This window comes from Typopeltis vanoorti, chromosome 15 (genome assembly GCF_054136105.1).
Source record: "Typopeltis vanoorti isolate ZY-2024b chromosome 15, IOZ_Tvanoo_1.0, whole genome shotgun sequence".
Taxonomy (NCBI): Eukaryota; Metazoa; Arthropoda; class Arachnida; order Uropygi; family Thelyphonidae; genus Typopeltis; species Typopeltis vanoorti.
This window is the reverse complement of record NC_143563.1, coordinates 46360310-46381836: the sequence shown is the minus strand read 5'-3', so window position 1 is coordinate 46381836 and position 21527 is coordinate 46360310. Positions and strand designations below refer to the sequence as shown.

General features: G+C 34.5%; 1 protein-coding gene and 1 pseudogene across 5 annotated transcripts in view; one reads left to right on the top strand and one right to left on the bottom strand.

The window, feature by feature from the left end:
- LOC150098732 (elongation factor 1-beta-like) overlaps positions 1-21527 on the bottom strand; it is a 131421-nt gene that overhangs the window by 82095 nt on the left and 27799 nt on the right. For 4 of the 5 annotated variants that reach the window (XM_090404736.1, XM_090404734.1, XM_090404732.1 and 1 more), the window contains exons 2-3: positions 15478-15592; positions 1577-1654 (exon numbers count right to left, since the gene is read on the bottom strand). In XM_090404736.1, coding sequence (XP_090260862.1) covers positions 1577-1654; positions 15478-15579 — 180 coding nt within the window. In that variant the 5' untranslated portion in view covers positions 15580-15592. The remainder of the gene's footprint in view (positions 1-1576; positions 1655-15477; positions 15593-21527) is intronic. The other variant, XM_090404735.1, reaches the window with a different exon arrangement.
- Positions 15110-15275, top strand: LOC150098733 (U2 spliceosomal RNA; annotated as a pseudogene).

Sequence of the window (21527 nt, the reverse complement as noted above, 5' to 3'; positions counted from 1 at the left end):
CTTTTTCCTTACGAAACTGTCAAATTTATCCCGAACACCCTGTATAAACTATATATTGCTGAATATAATGCTCAATTTATTACACAGAACTGTAGTGTTATGAACAAGTTTTCTTTGTAACCTTGTCATATGGCTTTTTCCAGATCAACAAACCTCAGATACAGATCCTTGGTTTCTTAACTATTAATTTTAAAGTGAAAATCTAATCCTGACAATCCCTATTTAGCATGAATCCAGCTATTTTTCTCAAAGTTTCCCATTCACAATTTTTGTTAGCCTTTAAATATACTTATGCTTGCATAAATCTTAACTAGAATATGTAGCAGGGAACCTCTGTAATTTTCATATTCATTTTTATTTCCCTTTTTACAAACAGGAAGAAGACATTATCAGAAATCATAAAAAAATGTAGAAAGGTTGCTACATTCCTACATTTCTGAAATGTAGAAAGGTTGATAGTGTACATGATATCTCAAGAAATTCTCAAATATGAATTAGAATGTGCCAAATGCATTTGACATTTTTTCCACATTTGAGGATGCATGAGATATTTATCCTTGTTTATCTCCATAAGGTGTTCTCTTTAAATAAAAAGACCAATTTACAGCAAAAACATGCTTTCCTCTGTAAATGCTTTTTGGAATGTTTCTTGTAGACATTGTGGAGTGCCAAATATCTTAACCTAGAAATATAAATAAAAACCTCCAAAATTGGATGTTCATTTAGATGAGAAACATTGACAGACAATATTTCAAGTTACCTGCTAAAGTTATGGAAAGAAAGTGGTATTTGGCACGATGCATAAACAGAACATTAAACTTTTCAATAAGCATGCTCCAAACTATGCCTAAATGAAATAGTAACACTTCTTTTACTGCATGCTTCACAGTGACCAAAATTCATAATAACCTAAAGAAAGCTAACATAGAACAGGATGGTGATTAACCCTTTTAAAGAAATGTGTCTCAGATGTTTTAATGAAAGAATAATGGTCAACATATATGAAAAATATACACCAATAACACAAGTCCCAGTTTGCTGGAATCAAAATGATGATCCATAAGTAAATTTAAATTCTACTCTGTTGTGAAACAATGTCAATTGCTCTGATTGGATGTTTATATCCTATCCAAGTTCCAGAAAGTAATCATAACAGTTCTCTTGCTTGTATAACTGTGCATAAGACTGAAACAGTAAATGCATGATGCACAAGATTTGTCATTTTTGAATGCTTCACAAGAATGAAATATTGAAAACAATAAATCTATTTTAACAGTTTCCCCCCCACCCCATGTTGACCATTATTCACTTCAGAGAAAAAGTGAACAAGGTGAATGCCAACATCTGACTGGAAATGAAACTGTGCTACAGTGTAGATTGCAATCTGCATGTATAGGCAAATTCTAGCTGGATTGTGCATAAGTATTAGCAAAAGTTAGTTATTATAATTATCTAATTAATATAACATAGCACAAACAAACATGCATGGACAAAAACAAATCTTGCATGCTTATAGTTGTGAGAAATTTGTAGAAACAAACAAATAGTTACAATTCAGACATAAGTTATTACTCACTGTCTGCAGGGAATTTTTTATGAATTGGCGAACTCGGGCAATTTCTTCAACTATCTTACTTTGGAACTCAGGTAACTCCTAATAAAGAAAAAAAATTTACACCAACCAGACAAAAATTCTGCTTAGGAAAATAATGAGACCCTCATAAGCAAAAATCACAACATCCACATGCTTATGAGTTCAATGTGCTTGGCTGCCATTTTTGAGTGCTATGACCCATTACATAAATAAAGCAAATATATTCAAATTACGTTTTCATTTAAAACTTTTTTTCAACTTTAATTAATTTTGTATAATTTGATTAAATGAATTCCTAGGAAAAAAAACGATTTTCACTTTTGAAATCCCTATCACCATTTTTTACCCAAAATATTCACAATTTCCTGTCAAGAAACAGTACGACTACTGATATTCTTTTGATTTTTAAATCCAACCTGTTTTATTATTATATTTTTATTTATTCCACACAAGAGGTACAAGAACTTATAACAAATCAGTGTAGTGGGTGGAATGCAGGTAAAGAATAAATCTACTGGCATTTTTCATGAAGAGCTCAAGGTTGCAGATGCTGGGAACCACATGAAGAAGTCTGTTCCGAGGAGAGAGGCAGATGAAATAAAATGAGGAAAAGTAGAAGATTTTTTGTGTTTGCAGCTGTAGTGAAAAGGGATGTTGATAGCTGCCTACTCTTGGCAGGCCCAACAGAAAGTGGAGGAATGATGCTTGCCATGGTCACCGGAGCAGTGACCATGGAAATACCTGTAGAAAAGACAACTCAAAACATTGTATCATTAAGATAGTTAAGGTGAGTCTGTGAGGGATGGGTCACCTATGAGCCTAATTTTTTAGGGAGATTTTAGATGCACCACCCCCTAAATGTTTGAACTGCATTTTAAGAATGGGCAGATTTCATCATCATCAAATTCCTGCCATGTACCCTCAAGGGGTATACAGGATATGATAGTACTACATGAAAAAAATTACATCATTACTAACTTCTTATCTGCAATTTTCCTCCAAATCAGTCTGTTACTTGTCAAGACTCAACATTATCAGATCTTATATTTCTATCATCTAAGGCACTTTGTACCATAACCATCCACCTATATCTTGGTCTTCCTCTGGGTCGTTTTGCTGCCAACCTGGCAGAGAACACTTGTTTTGCTAATCTTTCCTCGCCCATTCTGTTTAAGTGACCATACCACCTGAGATTAGCTTCCTGGATGCTGACAATGTCAAGTTCTTTCCTAATATCCTCGTTTTTAATATGATATTGCCATTGATGCCATCTTCATGCCCATAACAGGACTCTCATATCTGCGGTCTCTAGTCTTTGGTCAAGTGTTTTACTTCTGACCCAGCTCTCAGATCCATAAGTTAAAACTGGTTTGAACACTGTCTTGTATACAGCTAATTTAGTGTTCCGACTAATTTCTCTCTTATTCCAAATGAATTTATTCAAGTGACTTCCCACCATACCAGCTTTGCTGATTCTGTTGTCTATTTATATATTTAATTTACCATCTTCACTAAAAATCGTGCCTAAGTAGCTGAAATGTTTCACTTGTTCCACAGGTTCTCCATTCACAACACAGTTAACATTTTCAATGATTCTGCCTATTTTCATTGTCTTTGTCTTTTTATTGCTGACCTTCATACCATATCTATTACAACAGCTATTCAATTTAGTCAGAGAATCTTGCAGACTTGTAGCAGATTTATTTAGAAGTATAACATCATCCGCATAAAGCAAAGAGCTGACATTAACATCTCCAATTTTGATATGTTTAATACCACTTTCCTTCATAATGTGATCCATATAGATAATGAATAACAGAGGGGATAATGTACATCCGTGTCTCACACCAGATTTAGCATTAAACCATCTCCCTGTACTTCCTTCAATTCTAACTGCTGACTTACAACTGAAATAAAGACTAAGTATTGCTTGATATAATGCCCCATTGACACCATATAACTGCAGCATATTGAATAGCTTCTCTCTTCGCATCTTGTCATATGTCTTTTCCAAATCGACAAAACTTAAATACAGATCTTTGTTATATTCCCATGATTTCTCAACTATTTGTCGTAAAGTGAAGATCTGATCCTGACAGCCTCTATTTGGCCTGAATCCAGCTTGTTCTTCACCAAGCTTTTCTTCCACAATTCTTCTCAACCGTTTCTCAAGTATACTTGCATAGATCTTGCCAGGAACACTCAGTAGGGAAATACTTCTGTAATTCTCACACTCAGTTTTATTTCCCTTTTTATATATGGGTACTATGAGAGCTCTACTCCAATCATCGGGAATTCGTCCCTCTGTCCAGGCTTTCTGAACTATGCAGTGCAGCCACTGTAAGACTCTTATACCACCATTTCTGGTCGAATATCATCTACTCCTGCTGCCTTTCCATATTTCAAGCCTTTGATGGCTTTTTCTACTTCAAGTATGGATATATATTCCTGACTGCATGCCTGGTCAGTGTTTTTTACCACTGTGCTGTCATCACTGCTTGTTTCATTTAGCAGTTTTTCAAAGTAATTACTCCATACTTCAAGGATATCTTTTTCTCCTGTTTTCATGTCACCTTTATCATCTCTAACTCCTTTTACAGCACTCTTTCCTCCATTCCTAAGCTTCTTCAACAACCTCCAGAATATTTTGCCACCTTCTTGATATTTATTTTCTATATTCTTGCCAAAGTCCTCCCATGACTTTTCTTTAGCTAGTTTTACACAGTGTTTAGCATTCTTCCATTTGTCTCTATATTCTCTAAGAGCACAAACTGACTTATTTGCCAGGAACTTTTGATATGCTTCTTTTCCTTCACTGCCTCTTTAACTTCCTGTTTTAACCAGGGAGTTAAAGAGGCAGGGAGTTCTGATTTTTTTATCCTTGCAGACAACCTCACCACATGCCTCTGTGGCAGAATCAATCAATGTTTTCTTCAGAGTTTGCCACTGAATCTCCAAGGTTTGATTCCTGTTCTCAAACTCTTTCATTTTTTCTTCAATAAGCTTTGTGTATTTCAGTCTACAGTTCACATCTGAGAGCTGCTCAACTTTTATTCGCTTTAAAACTTTCTTACATGTTATTCTTTTCAATATGAAATTCAATTTTATCCTGCTCAAGACTAAATAGTGATCACTTCCAATTTCAAATCCTCTGTACACTCTGGTGTCCTGCACCAGGGAGAAAACATCACTATCAACAATAACATAGTCAATGAGACTTTTTTTATTCCTAGCCTCTTCTCTCCATGTGAATTTGTGCACATTTTTATGTTGGAACATGGTGTTAATAATAACCAGTCCATGTCCTGAGCAGAAATCCAACAGATATTTGCCATTATTATTAGCTTTGCTCTTTTCTCCAAATTGTCCCAAAATATTTTTGTATGTCTCACAATCATTTCCTACATGGGAAGATTTAGGATTTATAAAGGGTTAAGGGTATAAAATAACTTGAGCAGGAAAGAATACCTAGCTTTTTTTTTTTTTTTTCTTCTTACAGGCTGAAGAGGCTACTGATGTGATATGTTTATGCCAGGAGTGGTATAAACATATCACATCAAGTAACCCAGTCCAATGAGAGAGCCATGATTTCTGTATTACTGATGGTAAAGGAAGGTTAGCTGAGATTCTTACTGTGAGGGGAAAAGACAGGACTGCATTTTGGGCACATTGAAAGTGACCAGGTTATTCTTGAAGGATAGTATGGAGATCAGTGTTTAAGTCAAATTGAAGAATAACAGTATCCAGAAAACTGCCAATATTTGCAGAGTGCTACAGATAAAGATGCTGGGAAGAACAATGGTCACTGGGGTCACATGCCTCCACCAATGAGGCATGGTGGGTGACCACACCTCAGTGTTTGTGGCGAATGCCAATTGTTCTGCCTTGTGCAAGTCCACATATGAAAAAAACTATAAAACAGCTGATCATTGAATTTAGCCAGGAGAATAATTATGTTGTTTTCTAGACTCATCCAATGAACCCTCCTTCATATGGTCTGCTGAAGTAGGTACCCATCATGAGACCAATGCACATGCCTAATTATCAATGATTATATCCACAGCCTGCATCTTACCAATGTCACTGGACCACCAAAGACTGGAAAAGATGAATCTTGTTTCCAGTTATATCATATGAACACATGTGGATAAGAGTCAGGCAAAAACCTGGATAGAGAAATCAGCAGAAATAGGAAATAGGTAGCAAAACTTTATGCTATTGAGGATGTTTTCTTGGGAATCTCTTGGAGCCCTGATACCCATAAACCACAGAATGAATGCTGTGAAGTATCTAAAAAGGGTGTCAGTTCATGGTGACTGTTTTCCAGATACACAGATATGTAAAGCAAGTTAATGTGCCATGCAACATTTCCAGCATCATTCAAGAGTGATTTTTCAAAACATATCTTCCAGGTGTTACTATGGCTTCCAAATTTGCATATTTGAATCCCATAGATGTCTCAGATTATGTGAATCAAGGAATCTTTGGGATTTGAATTATCCACCTGAACACTCACACAGATCTAAGGAAAACAATCCTTACAGCATATCTCCTGCAATACTCAAAGGTTTTAGACTTTGAGTCTGTGCCACACTGCATAGCAGCAGTGACGGCAAGAGGAGGCCTACAAACTATTACGACAGTGGTCATAATATTCTGACTGGCAGGGTAAGCAGTTAACATATTTGCTTCAACACTGGTAACTAGTAGTGTGAAAGGTAAAAATTAGACAAAAACTTATAAATTTACAAGGTCTGACAGTGAACACGTGACTATGATATATTAGGCAACTATGGATACAGTACACTAGGGCTGAAGTATGACTAGTGAGATAAATGCGTGATTGGTGAGCTAACACAATTGTTCAAATCCTGTAAGTCTCCTTTTCCTAATGATATTCCCAGTTTTGCTCAAAACTTGTGCTCTGGAATTAACATCCGTCCTATAATGTCTATACAACAGCATGGAAACAAGTGTATTTAGTCCATCCCAAAGTCAGCCAGACTATTCTCTCACTGCCCTTAACTTAGTCTTCTCAAAAAGAATGGAGAAAATCATCAACAGCCAACTTCTTCACGACTTGGAAGCTCACCAATAAGTTAGTGATCACCAATACAGATTCTAATACTCTTGTTCCACAGTAGATCTTCTAGCCAACCTCACCCACCTCTGGATCCAAATCATGGAAGGATTTAGCGAATCAGTGTAGTTACTCTTAACATGTCCTGGACATCTGATCAGATGTGGCATAGAGAACTTCTTGCCCATCTACCATCTTATGGTCAGTCTTCTGTCTTTTGTGATTAGGCAGAATGCCAATAATAAAGATTTATCCATTTCCTCTTAGGTTATTCACTGTATAACATAGTGAATGGTTTTATCAGATTTCTCTATTAATGCAGGGCTATACCCCAGGGGTCTGTGCTTTTGTCTACACTCTTTCCCTTAGAGATTAATGATGGTCCTTCACTAACCACAAAATGCTATCCAAAGTCTAGGATACTCAGGCTTCAAAAAACTTTTATCGTCCAATCAAAACTACAATTCCCAACAATACATAAATCTCAAATCCACCCATCTATATTCTCACATTTAGGTGATGGACCAAAAACTTAAGAATGCTATCCAAAAGAGAGCAATCCATATATTGCTATTTATTGGTAATTTAGGAGGACCTAAGATTTCTTAATTGCTACATTCATGTTATTTATATTCTATATTCTTTCTAAAACAGTGCTTTCCTAAAGAACAGATACATGGAAAACACTGTTTTCCATGTATCTGTTCTTTAGGAAAGCACTTTGTGAACCTCACAAATATGTCTAAAGGATAAACATAGCATCACCAAAAATTATAAAACATTTTAAGGTTCTCCAAAGATATCAATTCTTCCCAAAAATCTCTGGGTGCATACAAAATCCAAAGCACATATGGTAAACTTTACAAAACTATACTGGTCTAAAGCTTGAAAATCTAGCTTTGTAAGATTTACTATGTATAGTGTGGATTTTTTTCATGCGATCTCTAACCACTATTCAGTGAACTAGTCCACAGCAAAACAACGTCCTATTTACAAGAAACTTTGTTAGCATGTCATTTCAAAGAAACTGACAAAGCTATCTACTTACAAGGCATCCACAATAGAAATCAGAACTTGATTGTGCATGACGTTTAGAAATTGCCAAGCCCTGTAACTCACTCATCCCAACAGTCACTGTTTGTTGGAATCTGAACACTAAGAAATAGATAACAGCTAACATTATCTATGAACACAAGAGCTGGATCCTTCGATGTTTCATTATTTAAGTTTTTGAACCGTTTTCTTTGTTTTAAAATTTTTTGTCTTTTGTGTTTTCTAGTTCATTATAACAATAACAGAAAACTTATGCAAGATGTTTTCATTTTAAAAGAATTTTGCCCAAGTATCAAAGGAATCATCAGTATAAAATTTAAATTAAACAAGCTGAAGTAACAAAACAAAGATCTAACAATGAGAATGTGTGAACCACACATAAATGACAGACGAGCAGAGTCTCGAGTACTTTTTTCATCCTAATGACAATTTTTAAGTGAATTAGATATATATTTTAAAAAAAAAAAAAGTCTAAGGGGATGTATGAAAAACAATTTCTGGTAAAGGGGAATCACTTCAGTCCATACTTACTATTCTATTCAGAATGGGGCAACCAAGTAAGGTTTCACTGCTTTCTTTGCACAATCAATCTAAAAGAAAACAGCTTTTGTGTAAAACATTAGCCTTCTTCCAAAGAATTCTATGTTTGGTAGAGATGTTATGCTCCACAGGTCCAGATGGATCTAACTCATGGAATCTAATGTAATCAAAATGTTCATGATGACGAACAGACACAGACCTTCTAGTTGAGCTCAAAAAAGAGTAGGGTAGAGGTCAAAGCATATCCTTTGCAGAGAGCCTAGAAAGTAAGAAAGTTTATTAGCCAGATGAAAAGACAATGAGTACAACAGAGTGTGGTGATCCTCTCAGAAATTCCCTTGATATATAGGATGGCAATGCAGTTGATTTCTTGGGAGGCAGGTGACTTAGAAACTGCCCAAGTAATGACCTTCTTAACAAGCCTCAAAGCCATTAGACAAGAATGCTGTCTTAATAAAATTTATTTCTTGTATCAGCAATTCTTCAGCAGAGCTTATGATTATAAATATTCAGTAAATTCCTGATATATATACCCTCCTCTACATCCCTTGAAAAGGGATGCACAGGATACTATAATAGTAATAATGTAAACTTCTCATGTAGTACTACCTTCCTAATAACAATTTTTCTCCAAATTAAGTCTGTTATCTACGAGGACTCAAATATTACATTATTATTATCACATCAGCTTGCATGGAGTCAGCACTCATCAAGGAAGGTTCACTAAATTATTATTTATATGGGCACTCCATGGAGTCTAAAGACTCATCGCAGGAGACCCACTCTTCCATTAACACAATACCTATCACACATCTCCTTAAACCTATTCACTGTTGGGGCATCCACAACTACTGTTGCCAAATGAAAATTACTAAATCTTAAAAAAAGCTAAAAAGGAGTTAAAAATAAAAATTTCAAGTAAAATTTTAGCAGTAGTAGCTGATACTTTTTCAGTTACTTTATTCAAGTTGAAGTGATACTTGCACATAAGTGGCTAAAGACATCTTCCAAGTGGTCTTCTGTACTTAATTCACCAACGTTTTCACTTAGATTTTCAGCTTTATTATATGTGGCCTTTGTTCCAATATTTCTCAGCGTAGATGCTGGTAAACAATAGTCAGCACAGCACTTGTTATGCCTGAGGTCATACTTGACTGACAAAATAGCTGTCAGCATTGGCAATTCCATCTTGTTTCTTAATTTAGTTTTAATTACATTCATGGAACTAAAAATTTGTTCATTTTCCACATTAGATTTTGGCAGTATTAATAAATTTATTGCACACCGAGCAATTTCTTTAAATGGATTCATTCCAGATGCATCTTTGTATTCTCATACTAGAGTCCAGAATAACTGAGTGTTTTCTATATTTGTCCATTTATTTAAGTGGATAGTATTGTACTGGTATTCAGCAGCAGCAACATCTTTTTCTGTTTTCAGAATTATTTCTAAGATGGGAGTAACAGGTTCTTTTATATGTTTTAGGGTATTGTCAACTCTAAAACAGAAAAAGAAGAGATCATTCTTAAACTATTCAAGTTTTCAGGCAACCTTTGCTAAAGTTGTTTGAAGAGACCAAGAAGAAACTGTTTTGCTCTATTTCTAAGATTTTGCTAATAATTTTGTGTTATATTCTTTTGTATCATCAATTCTGAAATTTTTCTTTCAAATCTGTAACCAAGATTTGGTTTGGGATCCAAATAGTCATCAATCTCTGACTCTAGGGGTCGACTGTGGTTGATGGTAGCACTAACATATTAGCAATAGAATAAATCAAACGAGAAAGGTCTTCAAATAATCTTGTCTTATTCGCACTGTTAGATTCAAAAATTTTGTTCACGTGCTGAACTTGAACAAGATGCAAAAATACAAGTACAACAGATTCTTTTCCTCTTTGTACATCTCCCACAAAATTTTAGCTTCTTTGTAACATTTCTCAGTCACCCTCATGACTTCGAAGTGAGTTTTTAATTCCAACCACTGGCTGAGAATTCTGTCTACTGCAGGTTTAATGGAGAGCCACCTGTTGCACAGTTGCTTACAATTTTTCAGAGAAGCATCATTTTCGTTGGCAGTTTGATACAGCTCTTTGTATGCTGCTTGTCTTGAAGAATGTGAAAACCACTTATACGTTTTGGCAGCTGAAAATTCTAATTTTCTTGGGAGAGAGATTGCACAAATGTAAGACATTGCAAGTTATAATGAATGGCATATACATCTAATTAAAATTAAGGAGGAAATATATGTCTTCAGTTGTTCATAAATGCCATTGACACCAACCATAACACTGGAATTGTCTGTACCAACTGCAATGAAATTTTTAATGTTCAGTTTAGCTCTTTTTTCAGAGCAGCCACAATACCACTAGCATCACACTTTTCTAGAACCACCATGCTCAGAAATGTATGCATAATTTTGTTGAATTTCTTGCTATAATAAATGATGGCCATTCCTAAAATCTTATTCACTCTGATATCATTCAATTCATCAAGTTGAAATTTTCAACTCCAATGTCTGCAATTAGATTTTCTTCAAAATGTTCACTTAGAATATTCTTTACAATTGCAGAGTACTTGGTTCAGTGCATTTTTACTTTGGACATAATTTGACTGTCTGGGATGATATTTTTGCAAAGATCTAGTAGATGATCACAACTGTTCAACGATGAGTGACAAAGAAATAATGCTAAGCTGCCTTCAAAGTTCGGTGTCTCATCAGACTTCTTCACAAGCAAATTTGTAATAGGAACAGCCTTATATGGAACGGCAGCAAGATGTTTCTTAGTTTCACTATGCTTTACAAGCTGACAATATTTAGCAGCTACATCACATCTGCAAAACTTACAGTGTCCTTTTGTAGAGTCACCAAGAACTTCACACAGCCATTTACTAAACATTCCCATTTGCAACCACTCGCTCCTAAATTTTTGCTTGTAAATTTTTGTCTCTTTGCTCATTTTTGAAGAAGGGTATACCATTCTTTACTGCAACAAATTACGATCAGTCTTGGAAAGCTTCCCACTCGCTACTGTAACTACACCAGCACACTGTGCAACAGACTAACTTGTAGCGGTGCGCTATCAACTTAAGGCGACAAAATGGCAGGCTGTTGGGCCAAGTGACTGATGTCATCGCACGTTTGAAACATGTATGATACTCACACCAAACATACAATACAATTTTCTTTAGCAAATGCAAAGATCTGGAAAACTTTTAAAACAATTTCTTTAAGAGTAGGTTATAAAAAAAAACTAAAAAGAGCCAAAACAAGTTCTGAAGGAGCTAGATTTGGAGCTAGGTGCTAGATCAAAATTTTTGGAGCTAGGGAAGAAAAAAAAAGGAACTAGATCTAGCTCCAAAAGAGCTAAGTTGGAAACACTACCCACACCCACCTCTGACAATCCATTCCACCCATTCACCAGCCTCCAAGTAAAGAATTTGGTCTGCACACCTTTACTAACCACACTCTTAAAAAACTTCAAAATGTGATCCCTTGTTTTCCCCCTACTCTCCCATGTATGAAAAAAATTTCTTCCGTGTCAATCCCTTTAGTAACTTATAAGTTTCTATCATATTGCCACTCCTCTGCCTGCCAGCTGAACTCTGCAACCCACATACCCTCAATCTATCCTCATATGGAATATTCCATTGACCTGTCACCAGCTTGGTAACTCGTCTTTGAATCCTCTCCAGCACTTCCTGATCCCTAAGAAACAAGTGACTAAATCTGTGCACAGTAATCGACATGTGGCCTAAGCCTCATAAAGAGGGATGATAATAACCTTTACATGTCAATGTATTCTTTAGCAATCAAGTAACCCTCTGAGCAATTTTGTCAACTCTTGCAATATGTCCTCTAAATTTCAAATCTCTATTCATCATCATCCCCAGATCTCTAGCCTTATCAATTTCCTGTAAACTAGTGCCATCAATACGACATGAAGTGTGTAATATTTTCATTCCAAAGTGCATTGCCTTACATTTTACACTGAACTGACATCCAATGTCCTTTGCCTACACTGCCAATTTATTTAAAATCATATAAGATATCTAAATCACTTTATCAACCACTGCCCCAGTTTTGCATCATCGACAAACAATCTTCCACTTGCCCACAATTCTACATGTAAAATATTTTCTTCTCACACTCTTCTTCACATGTTTATGCCTAGATCTTGGTCTTTCTTTCTCTGGGCCTTTTCATGCAAAACACCTGTTCTGCTAACTTTTCCTTTCCCAGATCAGCTCTGCTCCCATTCCTGAATACTAACAGTATCTATATTGAATACACTGAATCCTAAATACTAACAATAGATGGCCAGTGATGGCATCTCCTCAATCTCCTAATTTTTTGCAGAACTCTCAAATCTGTAATTGTAAGTCTTTGATTAACTGTTATTTCCAACCTAGCTCTCGGATCCATAACTTACAACTGGTTTGAACAGTATCTTATAACTACTTTATAAAACAATCAGCTGATTAAAAACACTAATCAATTTTATAATTTCATTTTTACAATAATGAAATTGATTTATTCAATTCCCAAGTTCAAAACCATAGAGAAATTATGAAAAGGAAGAATGTCTCTTACCAATCAAAAATTGCTAAGACACTAATAACAGTAACAAGAATGCAGGCTGGCCAATTCTAGATTTTTAATTCTAAACAGTGTGGTTGGAATTAACTTAATCCAATGACTTAGGCAAGCCAGTGGATGCACATTAATTGCATATATTCTGTTTACACATAAACCAGTTTGAAAAATCTCCTTCAGGAAATTTTTTTGTGTTCTTCATTGTTTTTTATTTATTTATTTATTTAACACGTTCATTGCCAATCACGCGATATTGCGCGATCTGAGTTCTCACCAAACGGCCGATCATGCGTTATTGCGTGGACGTCGCTAACTAAATAAAAAAAAAAAAATTTGGCCACCACACGAAATTCCAATTTTCAGCTTGGCAATGAACGATATCGCGCGATCATGCGATGCGAGTTCTCACCAAATGGCCGATCACGCGTTATCGCGTGGACGTCACTAACTAATAAAAAATTTGGCCACCACACGAAATTCCAATTTTCAGCTTGGCAATGAAAGTGTTAATGTATTCAGATTCACCTAGAAAGAAGAAGATCTAGGACACGAGGACAAAATTCTCCTGTCCTAGAGTAAGGACATGTGGAAGCTTAGAATTTATTACAAAGTCACATGCAAAATTATAAAGATTTCATTCCAGAAACTTGAGTTAAAAGTGTGTTTTCCCCAGAATGTTACCAACAATATGGTGATATTAGAACATTTAATGATGAAAAAGAATAGAACATTATCAAAGCAAAAGATATGTATACATAAAGCAAAAGATATATCTTTTGCTTTATGTATATGTATGCTGATGAATAATAAATACTAAATGAAGCTATTTCTTGGTCAGATATTGCCTGAGATACTGCCACAGAAAAATGTCAAATAGGTATGATCATGAACTGACAAGCCAATTTCAAATGATGTAATAAACTTAAATAAAACTAAAATATTCCAAGAAGAATTAATATAACTGATTTAGCAGTCATGATGCACATTCTTTTTAAAGTATTTAGATCAAGTGTAGCAAACATTTCATAAAACTTTAGTAGTTAGAAAAATAATTAATGAAATCATGCATGACCACACTGCAAGCACATGTTAATTTCTGAAATGATTGCAAACAATCAAGAATAAAAATTCTATACATAAAAACCTTAATTAGAATATAATATCAATTTTATTATTATTATTATAAATTGGAATAATAATAATATTATTATTCCAAGTTTGTTCTTTAATCATGTCTAAGAAAATAAAGTGCCAGAATATCATCAGGCTACAACTCCAAAAGCAGAAGACAGAAATATCCTGATTCGAGTATTCTTATTACAATCCCCCAAGTTACGTTGGTTTTGTGTGTGTGGAATATTTTATGTCAATGTCTCTTTCTTAATGTTCCATTTCAAACTGACTGAACCACTTACAGCTGTGCTCTTGTGTAATTTAAACCTTAAGTATTGGCTTTTTTGTGTAGACTTTGAGAACACAATGAGACCTAAGGAAGAAACACTTTATGCTAGCAAGAGATGGTTTGAGGATTTTAAAGAGGAGATTTTAACATGTTGCAAGATTTTAAACTTGCTACATATTAACTTCACACTTCCTTCACTCTGTCTGTTCACAGAAATTAACAGACAGATGTTTAGAGATTATTTAAAACAGAACTTATTTTTCAAATTTAACTAGATTTATTGTTGCAAATAGCAAAAATAAATAAATAAATAAATAAATAATAAAAAATAAAATAAAATAAAATGCTACTTCATAGAAGCAGAGTCTAGCAGGACCAGTATACTTCAGTTTCATTAATTATATGAACACCATTTTATTTTAGAGCAGTCTACCAGAATACAAAGTTCTGTTTGAAATCCATGTGAATGAAAGAACATTCATCCCTGTGGCTGCACATCTCTCTATGCAGAGAGAGACCTGTTACTGGATTCATTTAATACAACATTTTTCAAATGTTTTGACCAAGGCCCACAAAAATTACATTTCACATCTCAACCCAGCACACACAGACACAATACTGTGTGTGTGTAAGGCCGAGAAGCAAATCCCCAAGGGGACCGAGGTTGTTGTATAGTACCATGTAACTGACAACAAAGGAAGAGCAAGCCCTAAGCACTTTGCACCTTCCAAAAATCAAACTGATTTTTGGTACCACATACTACACTTTTATTTTAGGTAAAAGGCTGAGAATAATAATAAATTTAGTTTAATCCTTTATCCAAGTGTGAGCAAACAAAGTTTGCGCCTAAACTTTCAAAAGGCTGAGAAGAAAAAAGTGTAGTATCTGTTCTTATCAGTTTAATAACTGATACAGGTCCCACCAGACCCCAAGATTATTAAACTGATTTTTGGAAGGCAGCAATGATAAAGTACTATGCTTGACTGAGATTTTTCTGCTGCTCAGTAACTATGAAAATGTTGTTTTTCAATGCTGGAATTTTTTAACTACTTTTTTTTTTTAACCTAATATTTTTAAGAAGCTGAGTTTAACACAAATTGCAATTTTTAAATAATGAACTTTTAGGCTAATTTTCATTGAGGCACTCCTATGTGCTTTATGATTTACAATCTGAAATTTAATTTACAATCTTAAATATTAAAAAAATAAGCTTACCACTTTCCCTTCCTTCACTCTATGTTCTTCCCACTGCCTTTCTGCATCATCATATTTGTACTTGTCAAACCAAATTGTTTCATTTAGCAGAGGCTGTGCCATTTTTCTATATTATCTAATGGACAAACCAGATAAATTGGAATATTAGCAAATTATGAATTTATTTATAACAACCAACTTTTACACTTTTTTATACAAGCTGATGTTCTATCAGTGGCGTCGCATGCCCATTTCGGTTGGGTGTGCTATAATGTGGGTGATGCAACCCGCACTACAAATTTCACGTCAATTTGACTCAATTTGCGTCTGCAGAAAATTTTTCAGGGGGGGGGGGGAGCTTGGAGACAAATAATTACATTAATAAATTTTTATAATTATTTGATTTAATTAAATAATTACATCAAATGTCTTTTAGCTTTTTTTATGTAATTATTTGTCGATGTAAACTATAAATACATTATTTTCATTTTGCATCGATTTTAATGATCTTTAATTCTTGGGGAAAAAAAAAGGTATTCAGAATTAATAGTTTTTTGCACAATTAAATATATTAAAAAATTGACCTGCATATTTTATTAAAAATCGACTAATTAATTAATCCTAAATTAAATTATTTCAGTTTAAAAGCAAAAAAATCACAAAACTAACAAGTAAAATAATATTAAATTACATACACTTGCCTTTTAAAAATATATTTTTTTTAAATTTTGTTTCACTATACATTTACAATTCACACTTCACTCTGTAACTCATTAGACACGAAGGGCAAACTAACCGGTCACTGTTCACAAATCAGAAAAAGATGAACCAAAAACAGGAAGACTTGTTTTATTGCTGCAATAAAACACATGTTGTATAGCTACCCCACAACAGGCTAACCCATAATAAAATTTTAAGACAGACAAAGCGTTCCCAGGGTCGAGGGTGTAAGATTACATATCTCAATCAATTTACAATTATAATTTGTGGAATTTTTAATCGATCCCGGGAGAAGCGCCCCGTCCCCCCTCCCCCCCTGCAGACGCCCATGACCGTGTGATTGCATTTTATCAATGTATGAAAGTTTTGAGAGAGCACAGCGCATCAGCAACATTATAATTGGATATACAGGTAGCAGCAAAGCTACATATGGAGAAATGTGATGAAGAACAGTTAAGTAGAACATAAGATAAAAATTAAAAAGGAAAAAGTCTACCTACCTAAATTTTATTATGATCACAGATTTTTTATTTATTTATTTTCATGGTTGTTTCATGACTACTGTCAGTGCAAATGAATGGTTTAAATGAATATAATTTAAAAACCAGATTTGTGTTTCAAATATGATATTAAAATCTGCAGTATAATTCCTAGAAGAAACACACAAAATTAACTATGATAGCAAGCTGTATTATAGTACGCCCACAGATATGAGACCCTTCGACACTTCTGCGCATGTCAAAAGAAGTAGAATCCATTCCAATAATAGGGTAATCAATCCGTATTGTGGGATGAGTGTTTATTATTACACATCGGAAAATTAACTTTTCTTTTATGATCATTGTAGTTTTTAAAGTGGTAACTATTTTGCTTGTATAACAGTTGGAAAATATTAAGTATAAAGTATGTGATTTCACGTGTTGGTGAACAATTCGTACATTGCCTTATTTCTTTCTACCCTTCAACATAAATCGACTCTTCTTGGCAGTGTGCCAACAATAGCTCTCGCTTCTGTGGTCGGACTATAGTAAGATCACGTCTTAAAAACTAGGAAAATCTGATGCAGTCATTTTTATTTAAATTAGGCTGATTAGTCACTGTTCATAACTCTTATACAATTTTTCTATTTAAAAAATGGCTTTTATACATTACTTTAATTGTTGTTGTTTTTTTTTGGCCAAAGAACTATATTTGGAAGATTAGCCTATCTGCAAGACCTGATCTGTCCAACTCAAAAGCAATCCTGGTGCTCTTCTAAATGTACCTACACCAATCTATCAGTCTCCTCCTACCATGAAATGACAAGGGCCTGATATATATGTATATATATATATTATACTACTATACATTTAACTACCTAGGATGTACGATCACATATGAAAATGAAAAAGATATAAATGTAAAAATTGCAAAATATTTAAAAATAACAGGTGTAATTAACTCTATATTTAAACCAAACCTAGTTCAGAAACAAACCATACTAAAAGTATCCAATACATTAGCCCTACCAGTCTTAATGTATGGAAGCGAAATCTGGACAATAAAACAAAAAGACAAACAGAGATTAATAACAGCAGAAATGAAGTTTATGAGAAAAACTGCAAAGTATACCCTATTTGATCACAAAAAAATCAAAGAAATTATGAAAGAATTAAACCAAGAACCAGTAATAGAAAAAATTAAAAAATATAAACATAAATGGATGGAACACGTTCAAAGAATGAAAACAGAAAGATTACCAAAACAAGCCTTAAAGTACAAGCCGTTAGGAAAAAGAAAACCAGGATGTCCTCTTAAACGATGACGTCTAAGGCTGGAGCAGGCCATGGTAGGCCTAAATCCTTGATACGCATGATGATATATATATATATTTTTTTTTTTTTTGAGAAAGCTTTTGACTATGTAAAATGATAAGATGGTGGAAGTAATGGAAAAGATTGGTATAGATTGGAAAGACAGAACGCTAATTATCTCACTATATATGGGACAAACTGCCATGATGAGAGACATATATGGTACAACAGAACCAGGTATCATTGGACGAGGACTAAGACAAGGCTGTTCTCTGTCACCAATTTTGTTTAACATGTATTCCGAAGCATTGTTAAAAGAAGCACTGGAGAATTCGGAAGAAGGAATAAAGATTGGAGGTAGACAGATATTTGCAATAAGATATGCAGATGACTAGGCATTACTATCAAACACTGACACAGGGACTACAACATCTGTTGAACAGATTACTGGAATCCTGTATCAATTATGGAATGAAAATTAACATCAGAAAAACAAAGATGATGAAAATAGCAAGGAAAGAGGCAAATATGGATATCAGAATAAATGGGAAAAATTGAATCAAGTAAAGACATTTAAATATCTAGGAAGTGTTATTAGCAGTGATGGAAGATGTAAAAGTGACATAAAAGCAAGAATAGCATTAGGAAGAGATGCTATGCCTTTAATAGAAAATAGAATTTATTCAGAAGTAAAATGGATAGAAACCTAAAGAAAAGACTAATAAAATGTTATGTGTGGAGTGTTGCTCTCTGTGCATCTGAAACTTGGACATTGAAGAAAGAAGAAATTAAGATTTTGGAAAGCTTTGAGATGTGGATTTGGAGAAGGATAGAAAAAATCAAATGGACAGATAAAATAACTAATGAAGAGGTCTTAAAAAGAGTAGAAGAAGAAAGATGTCTGTTAAGGAGGATAAAAAGAAGCAAGAGAAACTGGATCGGACATATTCTGAGAGGGAATGGAATCATCAGAGATGCCATCGAAGGAAAAATAGACGGACAAAGATCCAGAGTAAGGAAAACAATGCTCAATGGAGACAGGTACACAACCTTGAAAGATATGTTATATATATATATATATATATATATATATTATTGTATATTAGGATAACCAAGCAATTTTATATGCTTGGTTATTTTAGCTCCTAATCCCAAGTATGCAAACAATTAAGTTTGCGCCTGAAACAAAGTTCAAGTCTAAAGATGGTACAACACCAGGGCAACTCATTGTAAAGGTGGTTAAAGCTTTGATCACTATTCTTAGTATTTTCCCATAATGTAAAGCACATAATGCATTGCAGTATACATCTTCTAGTGAGATGTGCTTTACATTATGGGAAAATACTAAGAATAGTGATCAAAGCTTTAACCACCTTTACAATGAGTTGCCCTGGTGTTGTACCATCTTTAGACTTGAACTTTGTTTCAGGCGCAAACTTAATTGTTTGCATACTTGGGATTAGGAGCTAAAATAACCAAGCATATAAAATTGCTTGGTTATCCTAATATACAATAATATACAATATACCCAAGTTAAAAATTTATTCCCATATATATATATATATATATATATATATACAGGGTGTTCGGGATAAATTTGACATATTTATAATTAATTATATTTTTCCGTAAGTTACATGTATTAACACACACTTCTCTTCATTTAAAAGTTTGGACCCTTCTTCATTCATATACAAGATGTCAGAAAGGATGGATAGCTGGAACCCACCTGAATCATGGAAGAGAATAACTTGTATCATGATGATTCGTGCCCGCCATCAAAATAAGGATATTACGACTGCTGCCCAATGCTCCCTGAATACAGTAAAAACAATCAGGCATGAACTAGAGACTTGCAATGGTGACTACGAGGATGGAGCAAGAAGAAAGATCCCTAGCAGACGATCTGATTGCGTTCGTACAGCAGAATTCCTCGCAAATCTGCAGGAACAGGTGTTGAAGAACCCTGGCATTGGAATTCGGGCTTTGTTCGTGGAGTTGCTAACTGTAGTCAAGCCCTGGATAACAAGGGTAGCCAATGGTAGGCCGTATGTATGGCAGCAGGATTCGGCCCCTTGCCACACCTCTGGGAAAAGTCAAAAATGGTTGTCTGAAAATTTCTACGACTTCACCAGTCCAAATGTTTGGCCTCCAAACTCCCCAGACCTTAACCCCATGGATTATTTTGTATGGGGCGCAGTTGAAAAAGACACCAATCGCACTTCCAGTAATACAAAAGCCCAGTTAATGGATAAAATTAAAACAGTTTTTGCGGCCCTTCCCAGGGAGAGTGTAGCATCAGCTTGTTCGAGGTTCCGAAGCAGAATTGAAGCTGTGATCGATGCTAATGGTGGTTATTTTGAGTAAATCTTGTTGATAGTATTGTAATTAACTCTGCCTGTAATGTTGTTTTTTTGTCAATTCATTAAATTTAATAGATACAAAGAAGATTTTCTTTTTCCTTACGAAACTGTCAAATTTATCCCGAACACCCTGTATATATATATATAACATCTAAGTATCTATACACACTCCTGGATGGAATAGAAGAAGAAAAAAAAAGCTGATCTTTTGTACAGCAAAAAAAATGTTACCAATTTTCAAACCAGATGAAAGGAGACCAGCAGATTTATAGCGTACAGAATATAAATGTTATACTTGATAAGAAATTATATTCCTGTTTTAATCCTCTCAATAGCTGTTATGATTCATGTTGAAGTTTCTGGAACAAAAAAAATTACACGGATACTTAAACATGAACCATAGCAAACAGCTACAGAAATTTTAACATGGAAATACTTCTTTATGAAAAAGCTGTAAGCAAAGTCATTAAAGCCACCTCCAACAAGATAAAAATCAAAGATTATTTCTTGAATCTGCCATAGCATTCACCAAATTAAAGAAATTCAGCTGACTCACCTTACCTAAAATATGGGAGATTGTCATTGCCCATGAAGATTTCTTGGTCACCAAGTCATTTTCATGAACACAAAGAAATACAACTAAGCACATGCATTAGTAGAATAGGAAGGTAAACACAAGAGTATGAAAGGCAAGATCCTACAGTCCTAAGTGGTGCTTTCTAAGGGTAGGGCAAAAAAACTCACTGACAGTTTGCGATATTTTAGGTAAGGTGATGCCGCTGAATTTCTTCAGATTTGCTGAATGCTGCAACAGATTCTAGAAATAATCTCTCTTATTTGTATCTGTTCTTATTAGCTAAATAAATGTGTTTTCTGCATTAAACTTCAACATGAAATCAACATCTAAGTATCCATACCAAATTTGTAATCTTGTTAATTATTCTCTTACTTTTCTAAACATGCAATATTCAACCCCCCCCCCCCAGCAAGAAAAATCTTGTCCACACACACAGGATACTTGTAAATCTCTGCTCCTGTATCTCTTCTTATAGAAGAGATACAGGACCAGAGATTTGTACTTTAGAATTAATGCCAGTTCTATAATGCCTTTTTATTCTCTCCTATTCCACTGGCATCCATCCTACAGCTTAAAAATTAGCCCATATGCAATCTACTTAAGATGCAACAGATTTAC